This window comes from Sebastes umbrosus, chromosome 2 (genome assembly GCF_015220745.1).
Source record: "Sebastes umbrosus isolate fSebUmb1 chromosome 2, fSebUmb1.pri, whole genome shotgun sequence".
Classification (NCBI taxonomy): Eukaryota; Metazoa; Chordata; class Actinopteri; order Perciformes; family Sebastidae; genus Sebastes; species Sebastes umbrosus.
The window spans coordinates 14,357,934-14,377,112 of record NC_051270.1 but is presented as its reverse complement, the minus strand read 5'-3'; the positions used below and the strand labels follow the sequence as shown (position 1 = coordinate 14,377,112).

Genomic DNA, 19,179 nt, shown 5'->3' with positions numbered 1-19,179 from the left:
ATAACTACAGTTAGACTATGAGGCTACAGAGAAAATGTGCATTGCTGCGGAGATTGTCTAATAAGTGCCAGACATGGCAGCGGCTCTTACCTTTCTCTACAGAGAGCGAGGATTCAGCTGCACTCCCACTTGACTTTGAAACATTTCCCCGGACTGAATTTTCCTTTTTTTTCTATTGCTTGCCACTTTGTTTCATATTTCATGGCCGCGGTTCATTGACGTAGACGTGAAAGACGCTTGCTCTCTTCTGATTGTTTGTTTTTGTAGCTGTTTGCTCAAGATTTGTTCACATCATAAACTTTCGCTTTCATACCTTGATAGTGAGCCCTGGATCTTTATTGCCGTGTTGTCAGAGGGTTTTGATGTGCCAACAGTTACATGAGCAATGCCGGTACATCATTGCAACTTTACGTCTGTTCACATAATGACGTTGATGTGAGTCCGGGGACAGTAAACAACTGCAAGACTGTTTCTTGCTGCCTAACTTTGCCAGTTGGATATGACTGGATCCAGGTTGAAAACTGTTATACCTAAAGCTTTAAGACTTTGCATGCAAGGACGTATTGTACTAGTGCACTGCTCCGTCCCTGGAGCTGGAGGGTTAAAGGAAGGACAGAGAGGACAGGTGCTCAGTGGTTTGGCTTCTTTTTATGCCACGCACATCACTGCCCTTTTCTTGGAGAAAAGCCTGAGAGACTTCTCAACTGGGACAACAAGTCACTTTGTGACTGATGTCTTTCTTTTGTACTGTTGCTCTGCCTTCTATTCACCTTTCCTTTAGCTTCTTTTCCCCATTTTATGACTTTCTCTCCTGTCCAGTGCCCCTTTTCTCCCTTTTTTCTTTTCCTTCCTTACCCGTTATAGTGTTAAAGCAGTAGTGAGCACTCTATGTATGGTTGCCCCTATAACTCTTATGGGTAACCTTCTCTCAGGGCCACTTCCCCACCGTGGCATCTCTTTGATGGAGCCCCCGGGAGAGCTGAGCTGCTACCTAAACAGGAAAGGATTTACACAACTGAGCACTGATTGTGAACGCAGCCCCAGCAGCGTTGAGACCAAGGACGATAAGATGGCAGCCTGCTGACAGTGAATATCTTTTAAAAAGGATCGCTGTCTTTCCATCTTGCAGCTAAATGGTTTTTAGAGTGAACATAAAAAGGCCATGTAGAGGTGTATTAAGCTGAGAGCATGTTGTTGTCTCTCGGGTTGGTATTGCAATGTACATTAAGAAGCTCTTTTGTTTTAAGACTTATGTTTCTGAAGGAGATTCTGTCTTCACGCAGATGTATTACATTCTGCTATGCGCTAGTCTGCTAGGGACAAAAAACTATCTTATGGTAATGTTAGAAAACAGTGAGGTTTAAAGTAGGGCTGTCAAAGTTAACGCAATAATAACGCAACCATGTCATACTAGCTTGTCACGAAGGAGGTTAAATAGCGCTCCAAACTTACGCTAAATTTTGGTGCGGAAAAACTGGCATGGCCATTTTCAAAGGGGTCCCTTGACCTCTGACCTCAAGATATGTGAATGAAAATGGGTTCTATTGGTACTCACGAGTCTCCGCTTTACAGACATGCCCACTTTATGATAATCACATTCAGTTTGTTGCAAGTCATAGTCAAGTCAGCACACTGACACACTGACAGTTGTTGTTGCCTGTTGGGCTTGAGTTTGCCATGTTAATGAGAATATTTTTTTACGCTAAATGCAGTACCTGTGAGGGTTTCTGCACAATATTTGTCATTGTTTTGTGTTGTTAATTGATTTCCAATAATAAATACATACATATATTTGCATAAAGCAAGCATATTTGCTCACTCCCATGTAGATAAGAGTATTAAATACTTGACAAATCTCCCTTTATGGTTAATTTTGAACGGATAAAAAATGTGAGATTAATATGCGATTAGTCGCGATTAACCAAGGACAATCGCGCGATTAAATATTTCAATCAATTGACCTAATTTAAAGTAATAGTTCAACCTGTTGGTAAACACAAAGATTCACTTTCTTGCAAAGAATTAGATGAAAGGATATATCACTCATGTCTGTGTGCCAAGTATGGAGCTAGAAGGAGGTTAGCCGAGCACAGCATGAAGACTGAAGGAGAGGAAACTAGCCTGGCTCTGTCTAAAGAAAAAAATGACTACCAACACCTCTAAAGCTTACTAATTAACACATTGTAATTTGTTTTTTCAATCTGTTTGTTTACACCTGCTTCCAGTGTGCTAAACTGAGCTAATCACCTCCTGGCCCCCTATAGTGCACAGAGATGAGAGTGGTATTGATCTTCTCAGCAAGATAATGTATGAAAGCATGTGTCAAACTATTCCTTTCTTAGAAACTATTATCTGCAAGCCTTGTGCACAACTTTGACTGTCAAAGTTGGAGTCAGACACCCAATGTGACTGCAATTAGTGCAGTCAGAAGCATAAAGAAAATGTTTTATTACTTTTAAGTTCTGCTCAAGAAGAGTCAAAATACTTAAAATAAAATGTTTAAGCAATTACATGTGCGAAAGCCCAGGAACATTCAGACATTCTCAATTTCACAGTTGTTTCCTGAGTTATGTTGAGGTTAAATCCGGGAACAAGTAATATAGCCTGAGCAATTTAAATAAGTGCCACCGTGCTGTGCGGCTAGAATGAATCACCAGCATGCAGCCAAATGTAAAGTAATGGCTGTGCAGCCAAATAAAGATCCAATCTCACAGTATTTGGAACTTGCATGGAGAGGAGGGAGTCTAATCTATAAGCAGTAGTATGAGTCATCCTCATAGAATAACCAGTGAGTAGGGTTTTATCCACAGTTCTTGAAAACACTAGAATTTAATGATAGATTTAATTGGCTGAAATACAAACTGTCCTTCTAAGTTGTCACTGAATTAGCCAAAAATGTAAGAGAAAACAGCATCACATTAATAAAGAGAATTTATAAAATTACTGATAGAGACCCAATGAAACCTTCTTTAGCCTGTAGTGCACATCACCAGGTTATTTAAATGCATGGTACTGCTATTCATCACCAGGTTGTTGGTACCTTCTGTTCATTACTTTGAAATAAGTCAAAATGTGTACCTGCATAACAATGAATAATACTCAACCTATGTGCTGATGGCATTGTAGGCTGATTTATTGCTTCTATTAGATTGTCAGGGAACTCATGTTGAGTGTAAATCTTCTTAAACCGTTCAGCTGCTGACTGACAGAAGCATCCACTACGGTCTTTCACTTCTGTGCCTGCTCTCCAGAGTATGGAAAGTACACATTACCATATCATAAGATTATAGTAAGCCATTTACAGGCTTTGCTGCTGGCAGCCTTGGAGGCAGCAACTTTAAGAACAGTGAAGAATCAGCATAAAGATCATGCAGCGAGGCGCTGAGATATGCTAACTATCAACACTGCAGTTGAGCCACAAAGAACCGGGCGTTGTTTGAGACCACCGTAAACCGTTCGTCGACTTAATCGCCTGCTACCCCGGAGCTCAGAGCTGTATGGAAACTAAAAGAAAGCACTGTCGAGCACCGGCGTTACCAGGCGCTACCGTAGAAGCATTAACCTTTCAGGACCATTTGCTTAGTTGTTGCAATTTCCATCCTCTAGTTTAAAATGACACCATCATTTATTGATGTGGTGTTTCCCAAGCTGATATGGAACCCCTCTCAATAATTAATCTGGCGCAAGGCTTGTCCAGGCCCAGAGAGCGGCGTGCTGCTGCTCCACTAAGGGCCGCAGTGATCATTTGGCCCCAGTCTGGGTTATTTCCATCTCTCCGTTTATCACTTTTATTATAGCTGTGATGAACCGCTACGCGTGCTTCCATAAAGCACTTACGGGCGTTTGCTTGTTTAATACATTCCTCTCCCACTGACAGGCCTGCACTAATCTCATTTACCCATGAGTCACTGTGGCTAATATCACGGCTGTCCGCTGCACACACCCCCATACTATTACTACTCTTATCACGATCACATTTCTCATTAGAAATATATTACATACATTAACATGGGCAGGTGCACAAAAATTTCTACTAGTTAATGATATCGCTACGACTATTACTACCACCAGAAGCCAACAACTGCAGTCACCTTTACTACTGCTGCTGCCACATTAACTATTTCAGTGTCTACTGCTTTCCAGTTTTCTTCGATAGGCAGGAACTAGTTATTAAAATCCATTTCTACTGCCTACGGTATGTGGCAGACGTCCACCTCCTCAGCCACATACTTCAACTCGATTCTGAGGCATTCATGAACCAAACAGGATGTATATCTCTCCAGCATCTCCTGTGCTTGCCCTAGGTCCCTATCTTGTCGGACTTACCCAGAATACATTCACAGGGTTGCATCCAGGAGGTACCCTAGTGCCCGGACCATCTCAACTGGCTCCTTCCAGTGTGAAGGAGCAGTAATGCTGCTACGAGCTCCTCACCCTCTCCTCAAGGGTGAGGTCAAGACACCCTAACAAAGGAAGGTCATTTTGGCTGCTTGTACTCACAATTTTATTATTCCAGTCACTAGCTAAAGCCCATGAGAGTAGGTGAGAGTTAATGGACTTAATGAACTGACAAAGTACAGAGTCAGATACAAGCATAGCAATTTTAACAGCGTTTGACCTACTAATCAGGGAAAAGTAGCCATGCTGACATGTATTTGTGTTGATTTGCATAAAAAGGTTATATACACATAGCCTTATACAGCCTTATACAGCTCAATTAATAGGATTGCTTCCAGAAAAGATTTCACGATCAGCAGATTAGTAGTTTAGCTTTTGAAATCCTGCCAGAATCACATATCTGCTTCATAAAATCCTGTGGTTGGTTCAATGGCTTTCACATCACAAACAAACCGCAAAATTTTCGGGTGGTCTCGGTTCGGTTGTTTGGTCCACACAAGGGTTCAATTGACAGCCAAAACGAACCATACTAACTGGGCAAAGGGACCTGAGTTCTTTTAACCGAATAAGACCGGTAAGGTGGGGGACTACCATGGTCTCTTGACTTTGAGGTGATCACCCTCTTTCTATTTGCTTCCCACTCTGCTGAAAACAGCAATCCTGAGATAACCAACCTGGACACTCAGCTGCACCTTGAGATTCTGTCCCTAAAAATCACAAACAAATTTGAAATACAACACCCACTGAAAATGCATTTGACTTACTGCCAATTATGTGGACACAACTTTTTCCCCAATGGCTCCCCGCCACCCTATATTCAAACAGCTACTCCTCAAGGGAAACGGTCACAAAACATGTGTGGACTGGATGAGCAAACTCTTGTGACCTCTCCAGTGTCCTTGCAAGAGTAAAGAGCTGATCTACAAAGGATGGAATTTTTATTGTTCCTTCTGACTGTGGGGTTTGACCGTCTGTGACTGTCCCCTCTCCACCACCACAAGCCCCATCTGCAAATACATTCTGGTCAAAGCCCTGCCTCCTCTTCCTGAGTCGTAGGAGCGTCTTTAAGGCCAACTGAAAGTTTGTCTTTGTGATCTCCTCAAACTTCTCCAACACCCGCGTCTCAAAAGCTGCCGTACCTCTGGCCTACTGATACCTGTCTGCTGACTCTTGAGTCCCACTAACGTTCTTTAGCTTGACTCACCTCTGTACCAATGTTTGTGGTTGTTGTCAAGTTACCAACAAATTAAAATCAATATCCAGTAGGTGTTTAGATTATTTTGACTAGCTCCTTCATTTCAGTTGTATTCAGAAATGCAAAATGGTTTAAAGACGGTCTTCCCAGCTAAACAGCCTACTTTCTGTATCAGGTAGCGTAGACTGAACAGACGTTTATTTGGACCTTGGCCTGTCGTCTGCTGTGAGTCTGTAAACACGTCCAAGCCATAGACTGTAGATAAAGATGGACGACATGACAGCTCCCCAAAAGTGAAGCCAAAACATCTCGATTGCCCCCTGGTGGCTGGCTGCAGTATAAGTCATAAATCCTGCCCCCACCATGTTAGTGGATGGGACATGGGCCAAAATAAAAAGTCAAAGTACACATCAAATAAAATGTTCCCAAAGATGGTTTCTGTCATTTTAGGTAGTTCTTATCATGCTGATAAATGGTCAAGTGGTCATTTTTCTGATAAGTTTGATTTTAATTAGTTATTTGATGCTAACATAGCAGCTAGGTGGCTCACGCTAACCAGCTGTGGCAGTGCTCGGCTTGTGATTGGCTCGGGCGAGTGTGTGGGCGGGACCTCGATACCGCGGCTCCAGGCCCCCGATAACTACTGCGCAGGCTCTGGCTCCAAACGACGTCAAAATCTCAAATTGGCAGCTCCCGTATACGGGATAATTTGGCTTAATTTTGTACCGTGGGAGGAAGTGGAGACGCGTTGTCCATCTATACAGTATATACAGTCTATAATCCAAGCCAGCCAGATCTCGCCAGACAAGCACACATACATAACACATAGAGAACAGGGCCTCCAGGCCAGCCATTTGTCCTGACCAGTGAAATCAAATACCAGACTTTAATGACTTCCCCATGAACTATAATGGGAGCTGACAAGACAATCATGGCCCCAGCTCCTTATTTCTGTCAACGGTCGCAACATACACTGTGCCATAACATCACTTACGCATCACATATTTGTTTTAGTTTTATATTTACATCACATTTCACAATCTTGAAATTGAATTGAATGATATACAGTATAGGTTGTAGGACTCAGTCATATGGCAGAAATGTGTATCATGATTTTATTGGTTGATATACGTACAATATATTGCAATTTAAATCATTGTATGGCTCAAAGAAGACCTTTGGCTCCTGGGTGATTATGACGGATCGACCTCATACATACATACATACATACATACATATATTTTCTGAAAGTGCGATCCTCTTAACATGCTATACAGCTGAGGAAACTGTCTTCAGGGTGAGTTTGGAAAGCAGGTGATGAATGGGGTTTAATTACTCTGGGAAGATGGTTTGGGTGTTGAGTGGAAACACCATTTATCAAAACTACTGTAACTATGTTGTGGGGTAAGTTTCACAGATCTAACCATAATTAATCTTACATGAGGGGCATCAACTGGCCTGTAACGGAAAATTCAGACGTGCAGTTGAATCATGAAAACCCTACAGTCATTTAGTGACTCAAGAGAGATCTACATCTTGATCTTTGACTCGTAGAGAAGCATGAAAACAGTCTAGTTGGTACATTTTATGCAGTAAATAAACAGATATTAATGTCTATTCTGTCTGTTTTTTTTAATACTGAAATCTGTCAGCGACTGTCAGTACAAACTAATTCCAAATGAACCCATAGGAAAACAGGCTGACATTAAGCTCATTAACAGTTCCAATTCTCTGCAACGTGATGTGATGAGACGACAGTAGGCAGTGTATAAGCCACGCTTTGTTTACTCTGAAAAGTGATGTAGCATTACTGATTAAAACTCAACTCAATAAATGTGTTTTTAAAGCCCAATTACTAAAGCCTCATTGTACTCCACTGTCACATGAAAACCTTGACACCTTTTAAAACATTTCCTGTCTCATTTAAAGGTGTATAACTAAAATGTAACACTTGCTCACCACAAATGTCGAGATTTATGCAAGACACCCACAGTACTGTGTGAAGGATTGGATAATTACATTATGACAGGTTACAGTTTACAGATTTCAGACTGTTGTCATTGTAGCTATATTTACGAAAAGTAATGCACTTTGTATATACTAGCGACAAACGCTGTGTAGGGAGAAGGTCGGGGTGGATGGGTTGGTCAAAAAACACCAGACTTTCGCCCAGGAGAGCGGCGTTTGTACCCCGTGTGAAGCCAGAAGTCAATGTTGATTTATTTGTCATTTCCGTACTTAAGTTGCGCCACTCCAGGAGTTATTTTACCTAGGGCTGACCCGAATGCGTCGATGCTTCGACCGTTGCCATGGTAATCAACCTTCAAATCAGTATTCGAATGCTTTGTTGTTTTATGTAATAATAATAATGGATAAATCCCAAAATAGCCAATGAAATAAGGAATGATCCCACAACTAGGCTTGCTGCAGTTGTCAGTGTTACCGTTGTTACCGTTGTTACAGGGTGGTCGGGCATACACCGATTACATTACATACCCACTGTCGTTTTGCTTTTTTTGCAGAAATAAAACCCATTTAGTTCATTTTGGCATATCAGCGCCGTGTTATCAATACAAAGTCGGACAACGGACATTACAGACTCAAAGTGGAAGTGTCTGCTCCATACGGAGACTTAGGTCAGAGTAACAGGAGTCAGATTTCACACACGGGATGAGAGGTTGTTGACAGATAGACAAGACGATGGCGGAGGATTTGGTGTCAAAGGGAAAAGTAAAAGCGCCTATTGGCAATATTACAGATTTAAACCCAATGCTATAAGGGAACCATGACGTTAAAGAGGTAATCGCTGTGCAGAGGACGGAGCGATCAGAGCCGGTGTGCGCAGCGTAGCAGCGCCGGGTGGAAGCCTGCAGCTCGTAGCGAAAGCTGGACCGGAGAGACCAGACACAGAGCCACCCGACGTTAAAGATCAGAGTAACCGCGCTACACATATTGAGCGTCATGTTTTCTTGTAAAATGTCCGGTGTAATCAGTAGCACCTGTGTTGACACAAGTTTACTAACCGGTGGGAAAATTTCCTCACCGTCACATCCCTACCCACAACATTATTCATTATTCATATTCAGCATTAATTATTACCTCAGGCCCTTGGCCTCAATTAAATTGACACGTGCGTCACATGTTGCTGGATATTTGTAGGAGAATGCAAGAAAAATGAGGAATAACTTTTCGAAAGATATCATACGAACCGTTGTACATGAGGATACGTTGCAGATTTGCATCATAAAGAATTTGTTCACAATGCATTCTACAGCGTTAAGTCCTTGTGTTGAGTATAAAATGAATCACTTCCTGTACAAAGCCTATTCTATAAGTTCTAACTGTAGAGCCATTTATCTCAATAGCAGGTTATTTTATTTCCCGTCTCCCTGATGTTTTGGCAATAAAAGGGTTTTAATCCTAGGATAGCACGGATCTAATTATTTCCCCCACAGCAATAAAAACCTAAAAGAGAGAAAACTGTGAGAGAAGCAATTCCCACACTGGAATCATATGAGCCACAAACCACATAAAAGATGTGCAGTTTATCTACTCCAAAACAATAAAACAGAGCCTTAACTGGCAACATATAGTATTTCCCCTCTGCAGTCACCAGTGTATTGCAGCTTGGCTCTCGGTTTAAATCTCATAAGGATGTTGAAGAACACTTAACTTCGGATCGATAATGTTTCTGCCTCGGAGTCGGCCTTTGTGTCCCAGCGGAGCCCCGGTCAGCTCGCTGAAGTTCAATGTGTCTCATCAGTATGCAACACAACACTACGTATACATTAGAAGTGTTTGGTCAGCTGCCTATGGGCAAGAGAGACTCCTGCTGCTTTATTCTAGCGCGGTTTAGTCGAGCCAGACAATGAGCACGGAGCAACGTTAGAGTTCGATCTCATCGTTACAAACCGCATCAGAGTGCAGAGTCAGGTAAATTACCAGGGACAATAGGATTACCTGCTGCACTCATTGTAATGCACAATAGAAGACTCCAGATCAGAAGCTCTTTATTAAGTCGTACTATTTAAAATCTGTTGTAACAGCTGATGAATCCGTCGTAGAAAGTGTGTGTGCTCACACTGTTTTTGTGAGTGAGATTTTTGCCAAGTGGTTTAGAGTTCTTCATTCATCTCCTATTCATTTATTTGCAGAAGTGTTGGACTGAGATGAATCGCTCTGTCTCTCTGTTGTTGTTTCATGACTACTAACTTGGACGTGGATCATCAGTAACCTCTCTCACACACACACACACACACACACACACACAGAAGGAAACAGGCAGTAACATCATGATTAATTGGGAAGGCTTTTTTGGGCAGCGCTGTAGTTTTCACTACAGTGCACAGCAGATGGAGGGAGTGGGAGGTACAAGCTCTGAAAATGTTGTGGAGCTAGAGGTTTCACAGGTGTACCAAAGACATTCATAATAGAGCAAGAAGGATGGGAGGCTCCTCGTGTGCGTGAGGCAGCACATTGATGTGTGTGTTTCTATTTTTGCTGCTGGGCCAGTCAGCAGGCCTGTCCTGGTGAGTCAGGGTGTGTGTGGTGACAGTGACATACAGACACACTGACAGAGGAGATGGAGGGTCAGCCCGGTGCATCATGGGAAAAGGTCTGGCAAGTGCATATCTTGACACAAGTGGACCTGATAGGTTTAGGTTGGGTTGTGCTTTGGCGTGGTTTGACTTACATCATGCATCAACCCGATCTCATGGGAGGGTATACAAATAGCACGACATTACAACGACATTACAACGACATTCCGCCTGTCATTTGTACACCACGCAACAAAACTATGGTAACGTCCACAGTTAGGTTTAGGAAAAACATCATGGTTGGGCTTCAAATAGTACATAAACTAAGTAAAACGTGTACAGAAACAATGTAACATAACTATGGAAAACACGTCACAAATGTCACATCGCTCTCCTGGTTGAAAGATGCATGTTTATTTGGATGAATTACAATAAGTGCAGCTTGACTTTGACAATAGCAGCGCAGGTTTAACCCAATCCAAAGAGGGGTAATAACTCTAAACTCAGTGCCCTGACAATGTTAAGCCAGATGCGACCTGAGGGGTGTTAGTTCTGCCATTTGATCTGATATTGAGTGAAACAGAAGTGTGAACCGGCTTCATCATAAAGATTCTCACATCGTCTTAAATCAGTCTCAACAGGGATTGAAAATGGCTCATACATGAATCCTTCAATGCATTTATCCTCCTGTCCTCTCTTTCTGATTGCTGTGCTGTGGCATTGAGACAGATTCATCAGTGTCAACTGGCCTGGCTTGCTCTCTCTCTCTCTCTCTCTCTCTCTTTCTCCCTCCTCTGTTTTCTCTCTCTCTTCATTTGGTTTTGTCTTTCTCTTCTCTTTTTCCCTTTCCGTTCTCATATATCCGCCTTTGGCTTCCTCTGACTATGCAGTTCTGTGTGTCACTTATGTGAATGCAGTGTCTCCTCTAAAGGGCACTGTAGGATATTTGACAGTGTCCTTTGCCACTGAAGGAAGGAAAGCTATAGCCTTTATTTACACTGAACATACGGTTGGAGAAATCTATTGTGTCTGTGTCGATATCAGTAACGCTAGTTTCTACACATGTATGCCTAGACTGTAAGAGAGATACTGTATGTGTAAAATGGTTGGGAATGTCAGATAAACGTGGGATGTTTGCATGTCAATATAACTTTAAACACGCTCTGAAGTCATTTTCTCATAGACTCCTATACAATCAGACTTCTTTTTGCAACCAGAGGAGTCGCCCCCTGCTGGCTATTAGAGAGAATGCAGGTTTAAGGCATTTTTTCAGATCCCAGAGGCGCCCACTGATCTTAATTTACCATCACATCTTTACCTTTGCTTCCAATGAAATGATGTTGATGATATTTGCTGGAATGTCATTATCGAGCGACCTATTTCTTTAATATGTTGCACCCTCATCCCCTTATTCATCTGAACAGTATGCGTTGGACCCTGTTCGACACAGTTCTGGCTCCATAGTTGAATTTAGCAATGCATTGGTAAAGCTCCAATGGCTCATGTTTTGTTATGCATTCAGTGGCAGCCTTGTTTGCATGAACCTTATTGTTGCAGTTATAGCTAAATAATTAGTTAATTAAAATGTGTTTTTAATGAGTCTTTTGGGGCAAACGCAGCTTTATGCAAGGGCCCTGCTCACACAGGCCTGTTTCTTCTCCTACTCATTAGCGTCACATCTGATCAAGACTATACAGCATATCTGAATTTGGTTAGCCGAACAGCTTATTTTTTGAAAAGCAAGAAGTATTCATATAATTGGAAGGGTGAGGTTTTCTCACTGCATTGCATGACAATGGCTTCCACTCCTTTTATGCCTGCCTTTCCTTTACCCACACCTTGTCTCGCTGCTTTTCTGGGTCTTTTTCTGCAGCAGAAATCTCTCAAAGCTTTCACAGGTGGCTGCTGCCTTAATATGAATATTTGATAGACTTCATACATCTCCCCTGAGGGTGATGAAATATTAAAACACTTTCTGGTGGCCGTTTTGACTTCTTCGAGGCTCCAAAAAATGGACCTACTGATCATATTGATGTGACACTATAAATATATTTTCAAAATGTCTTCTTCGTTTTATAATGTGTGATGTTACTTAAAGCTCTGGGCAGCGCGTACATACAGTAACAGGTCATGTGCACTATGGATCTGCTGGGGGTTCATTAACTATGTCTGTGAGTATGCAAATATTTGGAGGCTGTGAAATGAAGTTATTGTTTTCTATGATTTCTCTTCCCTTCTCTCTTTAATGTCCCTTAATAGCAAGTATATAATAGCATTGTATGAACTTTCGCTTATTATTTCTCTTTCAGCGGGATGCCAAGGGACAGTACCTGTTCGACCTCATCTGCCATCATCTCAACCTGCTGGAAAAAGACTACTTTGGCATTAGATATGTTGACCCAGACAAGCAGAGGGTAAGGATTCATTTTTTAATAATATGGATTTAATTCAGTTGAATGTGCGACACCGTGACTCATGATTTGGTCTCTTTCGCTCTGTCATCTCCCAATCTTTCTTTCTTCCTTTCTTTCATTTCCGTTCTCTGTTCCTCTCTTCTCATTTGTTTCTCTCATTCTTTCATCTGAAATATCTGTAATGATTTAAAGTAATTTGTCCCCTTGAATTAAAAACTAGTTCACACAAACTAAACAATGTGCTTTTTTGAATGAACTTATAATTTGTGCACCCAAGTTCACAGAGTCAAAGGTAATAATACAGCGCTGCGTTTAACAGGTTAGACTCGATTTTGAGGATGATAACACTCTTCATGTGTAAATCTTAAAAAGGTCATAGGAAACCCCAAACCGATCTCACGGGAAGGCGTATAAAGAGTATGACATTACAAGGACATTTTGCGTGTCATGAAAATGCATTTTAGCCTTTTAGCTTCATTTGTGCGACACGCAACAAAACTAGTTAGGTTGAGGCAACAGAACCACTTAGTTCAGTTTAGTAAAAACATCATGGTTGGGCTTAAAAATAAGTATGAAACTAAGTAAAATATGTACGGAAACAATCTAACAGAAGTACGGAAAACACGTCACAAACATCATTAAAAAACACATCACAAATGTCACTTCAAATAACTCAACAACACTTTGGGACCGGCCTTGAACGCTGCTCTCCTGGTTGAAAGTCCTGTGTTTGTTCCTCCCCTCTCGCCAACCATAAGCAGCCTGCTTTCTCACTTTTTATTCTATGTCACCAGCTCTGAGTGGAGCATATTTACGAGGATGCATTTACATTGCAGTCAGTACAGCCTACATGGCGTACAAATGACACGCCAAATGCAAGAACGACATTGTTATTGCACGCATGACGCATGCGATTACCGTGACATTCCTATGCCATTTAGTGCGACCGAGCTGGTAGATCACCAGGTAGAGCCTTGACGGGAGATTTTGGCCAATCAAAGGTCATTTCAAAGAGAGAGAGCGTTCCTATTGGCTGTTCATTCAACGGAGGCAGCTGTCAATCACTCGCGAGCTCCGATCAAGCGGTCAAACTAGGCCTCACTGATCAAATATGAATCAATATTCTGTTACTGTAATGCCTATTTCTGGACTCAAATGTTTTCAGAAACATCTTGTGGTGTACTGTTTAGCTGTAAAGTGAGAGAGTTTGCTCCGGCTGGTGGGCGGTGCTTCGTATTTCCTCAAACTTTCACATTCAGCAGGACAGGTAGGTCGGCCTGCAGGTCAATCATGCAAGCTGGCAAAAGGCCAACCCCTTCAACTGAGATGAACATCAGCCACAGAAATTAACACACTACAAATGCTTTCAAGGCTTGAATCTGCAGATTCTGTTAAGAAAATGTGAACAGGTGTTGCTAAAAAAGTTAATAATTAAAAGCTGACAGCATCGTTGTGTTTTACAGTTCCTGTATTGTGAGCGCAGTGCGCCATCATGGTGTCATTATCTCACTGATTAGAGCCAGTTGGCCTCGTGATGTTTAGCACTCTGACAGAGAACAGCAGCCTTCTGATTATCAGCTTTCCTTCATCTCCTCTCTGCGTGGAGACGGTGTTGGAGGGGGTCTAAACAAACAGAAGGCCAGTAGTAATTCTACTGTGCCCTCCAGCTCATCATGCTCAGCTGCTGAGCAATCAGACTTCAGACTGACAGTTTAGCAGCCAAAGATTCACTGCCTTCACCTCTCTTTCTCTCCCTTTCAGCATTGGCTGGAGTTTACAAAGTCGATTGCCAAACAAATCAAATGTAAGTATTTAATTTAACATGCCTGATTAGTTTGGTAAATAATGAACCTTCAAGAAAAAATGTGCTAAATATATCATGCAAAAAAGAAGAAGGAGAACACATCAATCATGCCAGCCGCATTAGAAACATGACAATACATTTTAAATGCCCGTCTTTCTTCCTCAGCCCAGCCTCCATTCACCATGTGTTTGCGTGTCAAGTTTTACCCTCCTGACCCCGCTGCCCTAAAAGAGGAAATCACCAGGTAAGATTTCAACATAGCCTGATGGGCTGCAGGTGGGGATGGGGTGGTCGAGGGATGGATGGACGTCAAATTTTAGTCTGACAATCACTTTCTCTCTCCCACTCAAGTGACTTAAATTGAGGCAGTTATCAGACTAGATTAGCAAGTCCTAGAGGGCTCTCGTATACTCATGGATGGATCACAAGTACAGTATTTGCGCGCCGGCGGTAGCCATGGCTTGAAGCATTATGTTTTCGGGTTGTCCGTCCGTCAGTACGACATCCATACATCTGTACGTACATACGTCCAGTGCATTCTTGTGAACGCGATATCTCAGGAACAACAGGAGGGAATTTCTTAACATTTGGCACAAACGTCCACTTGGACTCAAGGATGACCTAATTCGATTTTAGTTGTCAAAGGTCAAGGTCACTGTGACCTCACAAAACAGGTTTTTGGCCATAACTCAAGAATTCATATGATAATTATGACAATTTCTCACAAATGTCTAGTAGGATAAAATGATGTAGTGATGACATTTTGGACGGACATGGATGTAAACTGCAACTTGACAGGTTGTTGGAGGCATACAACCGCAATGTGGTAATTCTAGTTTTGATTAGTGAAACGTGTCAAAATGAACAGAGGAGGAAATGATCTCATGTTGCAAATCATAGAAACGGGCACCAGTATTTTCTATGGGGCTGAGTAAGCACACAGTTTTCTGAATCAAATGTGTGGTAACATCAACATATTCTTTAGAAACCCTTCTGATATTGTTTTTCCTCTGGTAAAACAGCTCTGGTTATTCATAGCAGCTACCTGTTGGGTTTGTTTTACCACTCTCTGGTGCTATCAAAACTAATGTGGAAAATGTGATGTCTATTTTAAAACTAAATTTCCTCCACAGGTGGCCTATTAATCTTCTTACACTCAACTGGGGACAATTACATCATACAACTCTATTTTGGGGGAGTCATAACCCCAAAGTGAAAATGCTGACACAAAGCAAACCTCAAAACAGTAGCATTAAAAATCTAACTCCACAGCACATAAAGATTGATTTTATTGAACCAAAGGGGATGTTTTTTTTTTAATCTTCTGACTTTCTTTCAATTTCCTTGTCTCATAAAATCACATCAAAAGTATTCTTATATTTTACTGCTATCATTTTGTACCTCTGCAGCTTTTAGATAATTAAAAAAATGGATAAGAGCACTGCAGCTTAGCTTAAAGAACAATATTTGCTTTTGTCTGAACTGAGAATCCTCTCAGTACATACTTCTTTATGATAGATTTTCATGAGAAAGTTAAGAGTGAAAATGTGTTTTCTTCTTCGTTATTGAGTGACAATCTTAGGTCATCTGAACTACAATATTTTCAATCTTAATTTTGTTCATGCAATAAGTGATGCAGCACAAGAGAAACATCCAGAGCTCAGCTGTGAGTCTGTGTGCAGGGGGATTTGAGTATTCCCTTATTTTATACAGTAAGCTGCAGTGTCGTGAAGCTCCTCACCATTACTGTGCTGTGTGTGGCATCCTTGACAGCTGAACAAACTGCTGTGAGGAGTGAGGAGTGAGCCAGAGAGCCGCCGAGCGCACAGATCCCTGTAAATCACATCCCCCGACTGGTTGCCACGCAGTGAAATCTCTTATTCGCAATTGATTGAGCTGGAGCGCCGGCAAGAGACAGCTCCGCCATCCGTTCTGACTGGAAGCTCTCACGGACGCACGAATACATGGTAGATAAGAATAGAGATGAAAGCTAGCAACATTTTGCATAGATTTGCATGTTGCTTTTAAATATCTTTATACTGTATATACTTTCACAACAAGGTGGTGGCAGGATGTAAAAAAAGGGCTCATTATACCCCCAACTGTGCTGTGACATTTCTCATAGCTATGCTTAGTACTGCTATACTATTTCTTTATTGCTCTGCTGCTTGGAGAGAAGCCGGGAGAGCGGGAAAATCCACATATGAGTAATCTGTGGATGTTGTGGACGAGACCAGAAGATTGAGTTGCTCCCACTGGACTTCAGTGCAGACCAGCAATCATATTTTAGATCATTGTCAATTCACAAAATGATTATGCTTTAGCTGGAGTTCTGCCTCGAGGTAGCGGGCTACATGTCCCCGTGTCTGATGTTCTAATAGAAAGCTTTGAATTGCCAATCATACATTCATTTTTTCTTTTCTAAATTGTAATTATAGATTAATTATAAATGGTCTGTGAAAGGACCTTAGAGTAATGGAGTTTAGTCTAGCTACATTTATTTTACATTCCACTGTGTAGAGCTACTAATAACCACAGACATCCCATCTAAAGGAGACTAGTAACCACAGGGGACCTGCCTCAAACTATCAATATATCATTCTCTTTGTTTTTAAGAATAGTATCTTGAACTATTACTAATTGGTTGCAGGTTCAGCATCAGGTACACAATCACATGTGGAAGCACGCATTAAAGGTGCTAAATACGAGATTGGGAGCATTTCTATTGTCTCCGCACAGCTCTCAACATGGCAAGCCAGGCGGCTCCCAGCTACCGGTGCTAACAGAGCTAACAGTGAAAACAATTGCAACAGTGCTAACAGAGCTAAAAGTGTTAACACGAGGGGGAACCGGAGGGTGGGTGCTACGCTTACACAATGGCGCCGTCAGTCAGAACGGCGTTATAAGCGGCAGTGTGAGGTAGCCAGTGCGGCACGCTCACATGCACTGAAAGGCGCACACGGCAGGCTCGGCAGAAGCTCGGATTATAACACACACAGAGGGAGAGTGACTTCATTCTCTGCTCAGGTAGACATTACTCCTCTATTTCTTTACATAGCAAATAGTTATTTTACACAACATAAATTTTGCAGTAGTCGACCTGAGGTCTTCATTTACTTAGTATTCTCAAGATTTCTTCTTCCAACAAAACTCTTGGACATGCCTGCAGCCTTTTAAATTGTAAGCCTCCACTACGTGCATTTACAAGAAAAGGAATGTCGATATGTTGATCTTATCTAAATAATGACCCAAATCAGTTTCTCTGTGTTCCACTCCACAGATATCTCGTCTTCCTGCAGGTTAAGAGGGATCTCTACCACGGTCGCCTCCTGTGCAAGACATCAGATGCTGCTCTGTTGGCTGCCTACATTTTACAAGGTACGACAAAATAAGGAAATCTCAAACAAGCACAAATGTCCTCACACACTAGGCAGAGATTGCAACTTTGATCAGGAAGCCAAGCACTGTGAGACAATTAAATATTATATTTCACACATTGTTTTGATGGGAAATTGCGTGATTTAATCTCAACTACTACCCTCAGCTTCCACAGTCGTAGTCCTCATGTCAGAATCACAACCCCAAACTACAACTTTAAATAAATTACAGTATTTCCTCTGACAGATGTGTGTCTACCACACATAACATATATTATTCATGATGTTTGTGACCTACTGTTTGATTTCCATATGACCCTGGCTAGTTAATGAACACTTGCCAGCTGTGCTCACATTCTGCCATATGTGTTCTTTACTGTGTGGGGGTGTGTGCAAATGTGCAAGCAGGGCGTGTTCAGAGGTTGAAGGCTCACACTGCTCTCATTTTGTTTGATTAAGAATCTGAATTTGTTGTTTTTACTTTGAATTGAGCACCAGAAAAAGCTCAGACACAAAATATTCAAGGGATTTAATGAAAAAGTCGGTATGTTTCCCTTTGAGGAAACATGACAGTTTTGTAAAATAAAAAGTTGATCATTTTGGAAGGTGCCAGGTTTCCATTTGACAGGCTCCTTTGGGTGTCAGTCTCATCAACATGCAGCGAGCAGAGATGCATTAAGGAACGGTTTCTCTGTCGAGCACCGTGCCAACCAGCTATCCATCCAACCTTTTCTCAGCCGATCCTTGGATCTCAATGTTCCTGGGTGTCTCTGTGTAGCCCTGAACACCACAAGACAATGCGGCAATATATTGGAAGACATTTGCTGATATTGGCTTGCTTGTTATACCTATCTATTAGGGGTGGGAACATATATATATATACAAATATATATATGTATATATATTTGCTTCATTTGAGTCTATGCGGAGGTAGAAGGAAGTTAGCGCTTTTATTGTTGTAGTCTGAGTAACGTGACGTCATATCCGTTCTGTATCCTTCAACCAAAACAGACAGCGGTCGGTCGAAGCGAGCCAAAACGAAAAAGTAGAAAATGGGGGAGGGTCCATGTGGATACGACCTGTACCCTCACATATTAAATCCAAAGTGGTAAACACTACACATACAGTAAAGTATGGAAACACTTTGGGTTTCACACATTGCAGGAAAAGCAGAGCTAGACATCACGGCTAAAGCTGAATGCTGACTCTGTCATGGACAGGCAACGTTATCGTATTGCAGTAACATGCGGTCAAGCCGGCCGTCACTCTCATCTCCGTGGTCAAATCCGCCGACGCTACAACTGTAGAGCACCAATATACTGAAATTTATGTTAACTGCATTCAAACGTTCCTGATGGAGCTGACCATGGATGTATAAAGAGGAGGGAGCTGACAGGAGAGCTAGAGACGGACTTGGCGAAGTTAGCGGAAGTATACACGTGTGACTACGTCC

The 19,179-nt window shown here is 41.8% G+C and overlaps 1 protein-coding gene across 1 annotated transcript in view; it reads left to right on the top strand.

Moving 5' to 3' along the window:
* Positions 1-19,179, top strand: part of frmd5 (FERM domain containing 5) — a 75,766-nt gene that overhangs the window by 43,004 nt on the left and 13,583 nt on the right. Inside the window, exons 2-5 of the mRNA XM_037750098.1 lie at positions 12,441-12,545; positions 14,307-14,349; positions 14,515-14,593; positions 17,630-17,727. Coding sequence (XP_037606026.1) covers positions 12,441-12,545; positions 14,307-14,349; positions 14,515-14,593; positions 17,630-17,727 — 325 coding nt within the window. The remainder of the gene's footprint in view (positions 1-12,440; positions 12,546-14,306; positions 14,350-14,514; positions 14,594-17,629; positions 17,728-19,179) is intronic.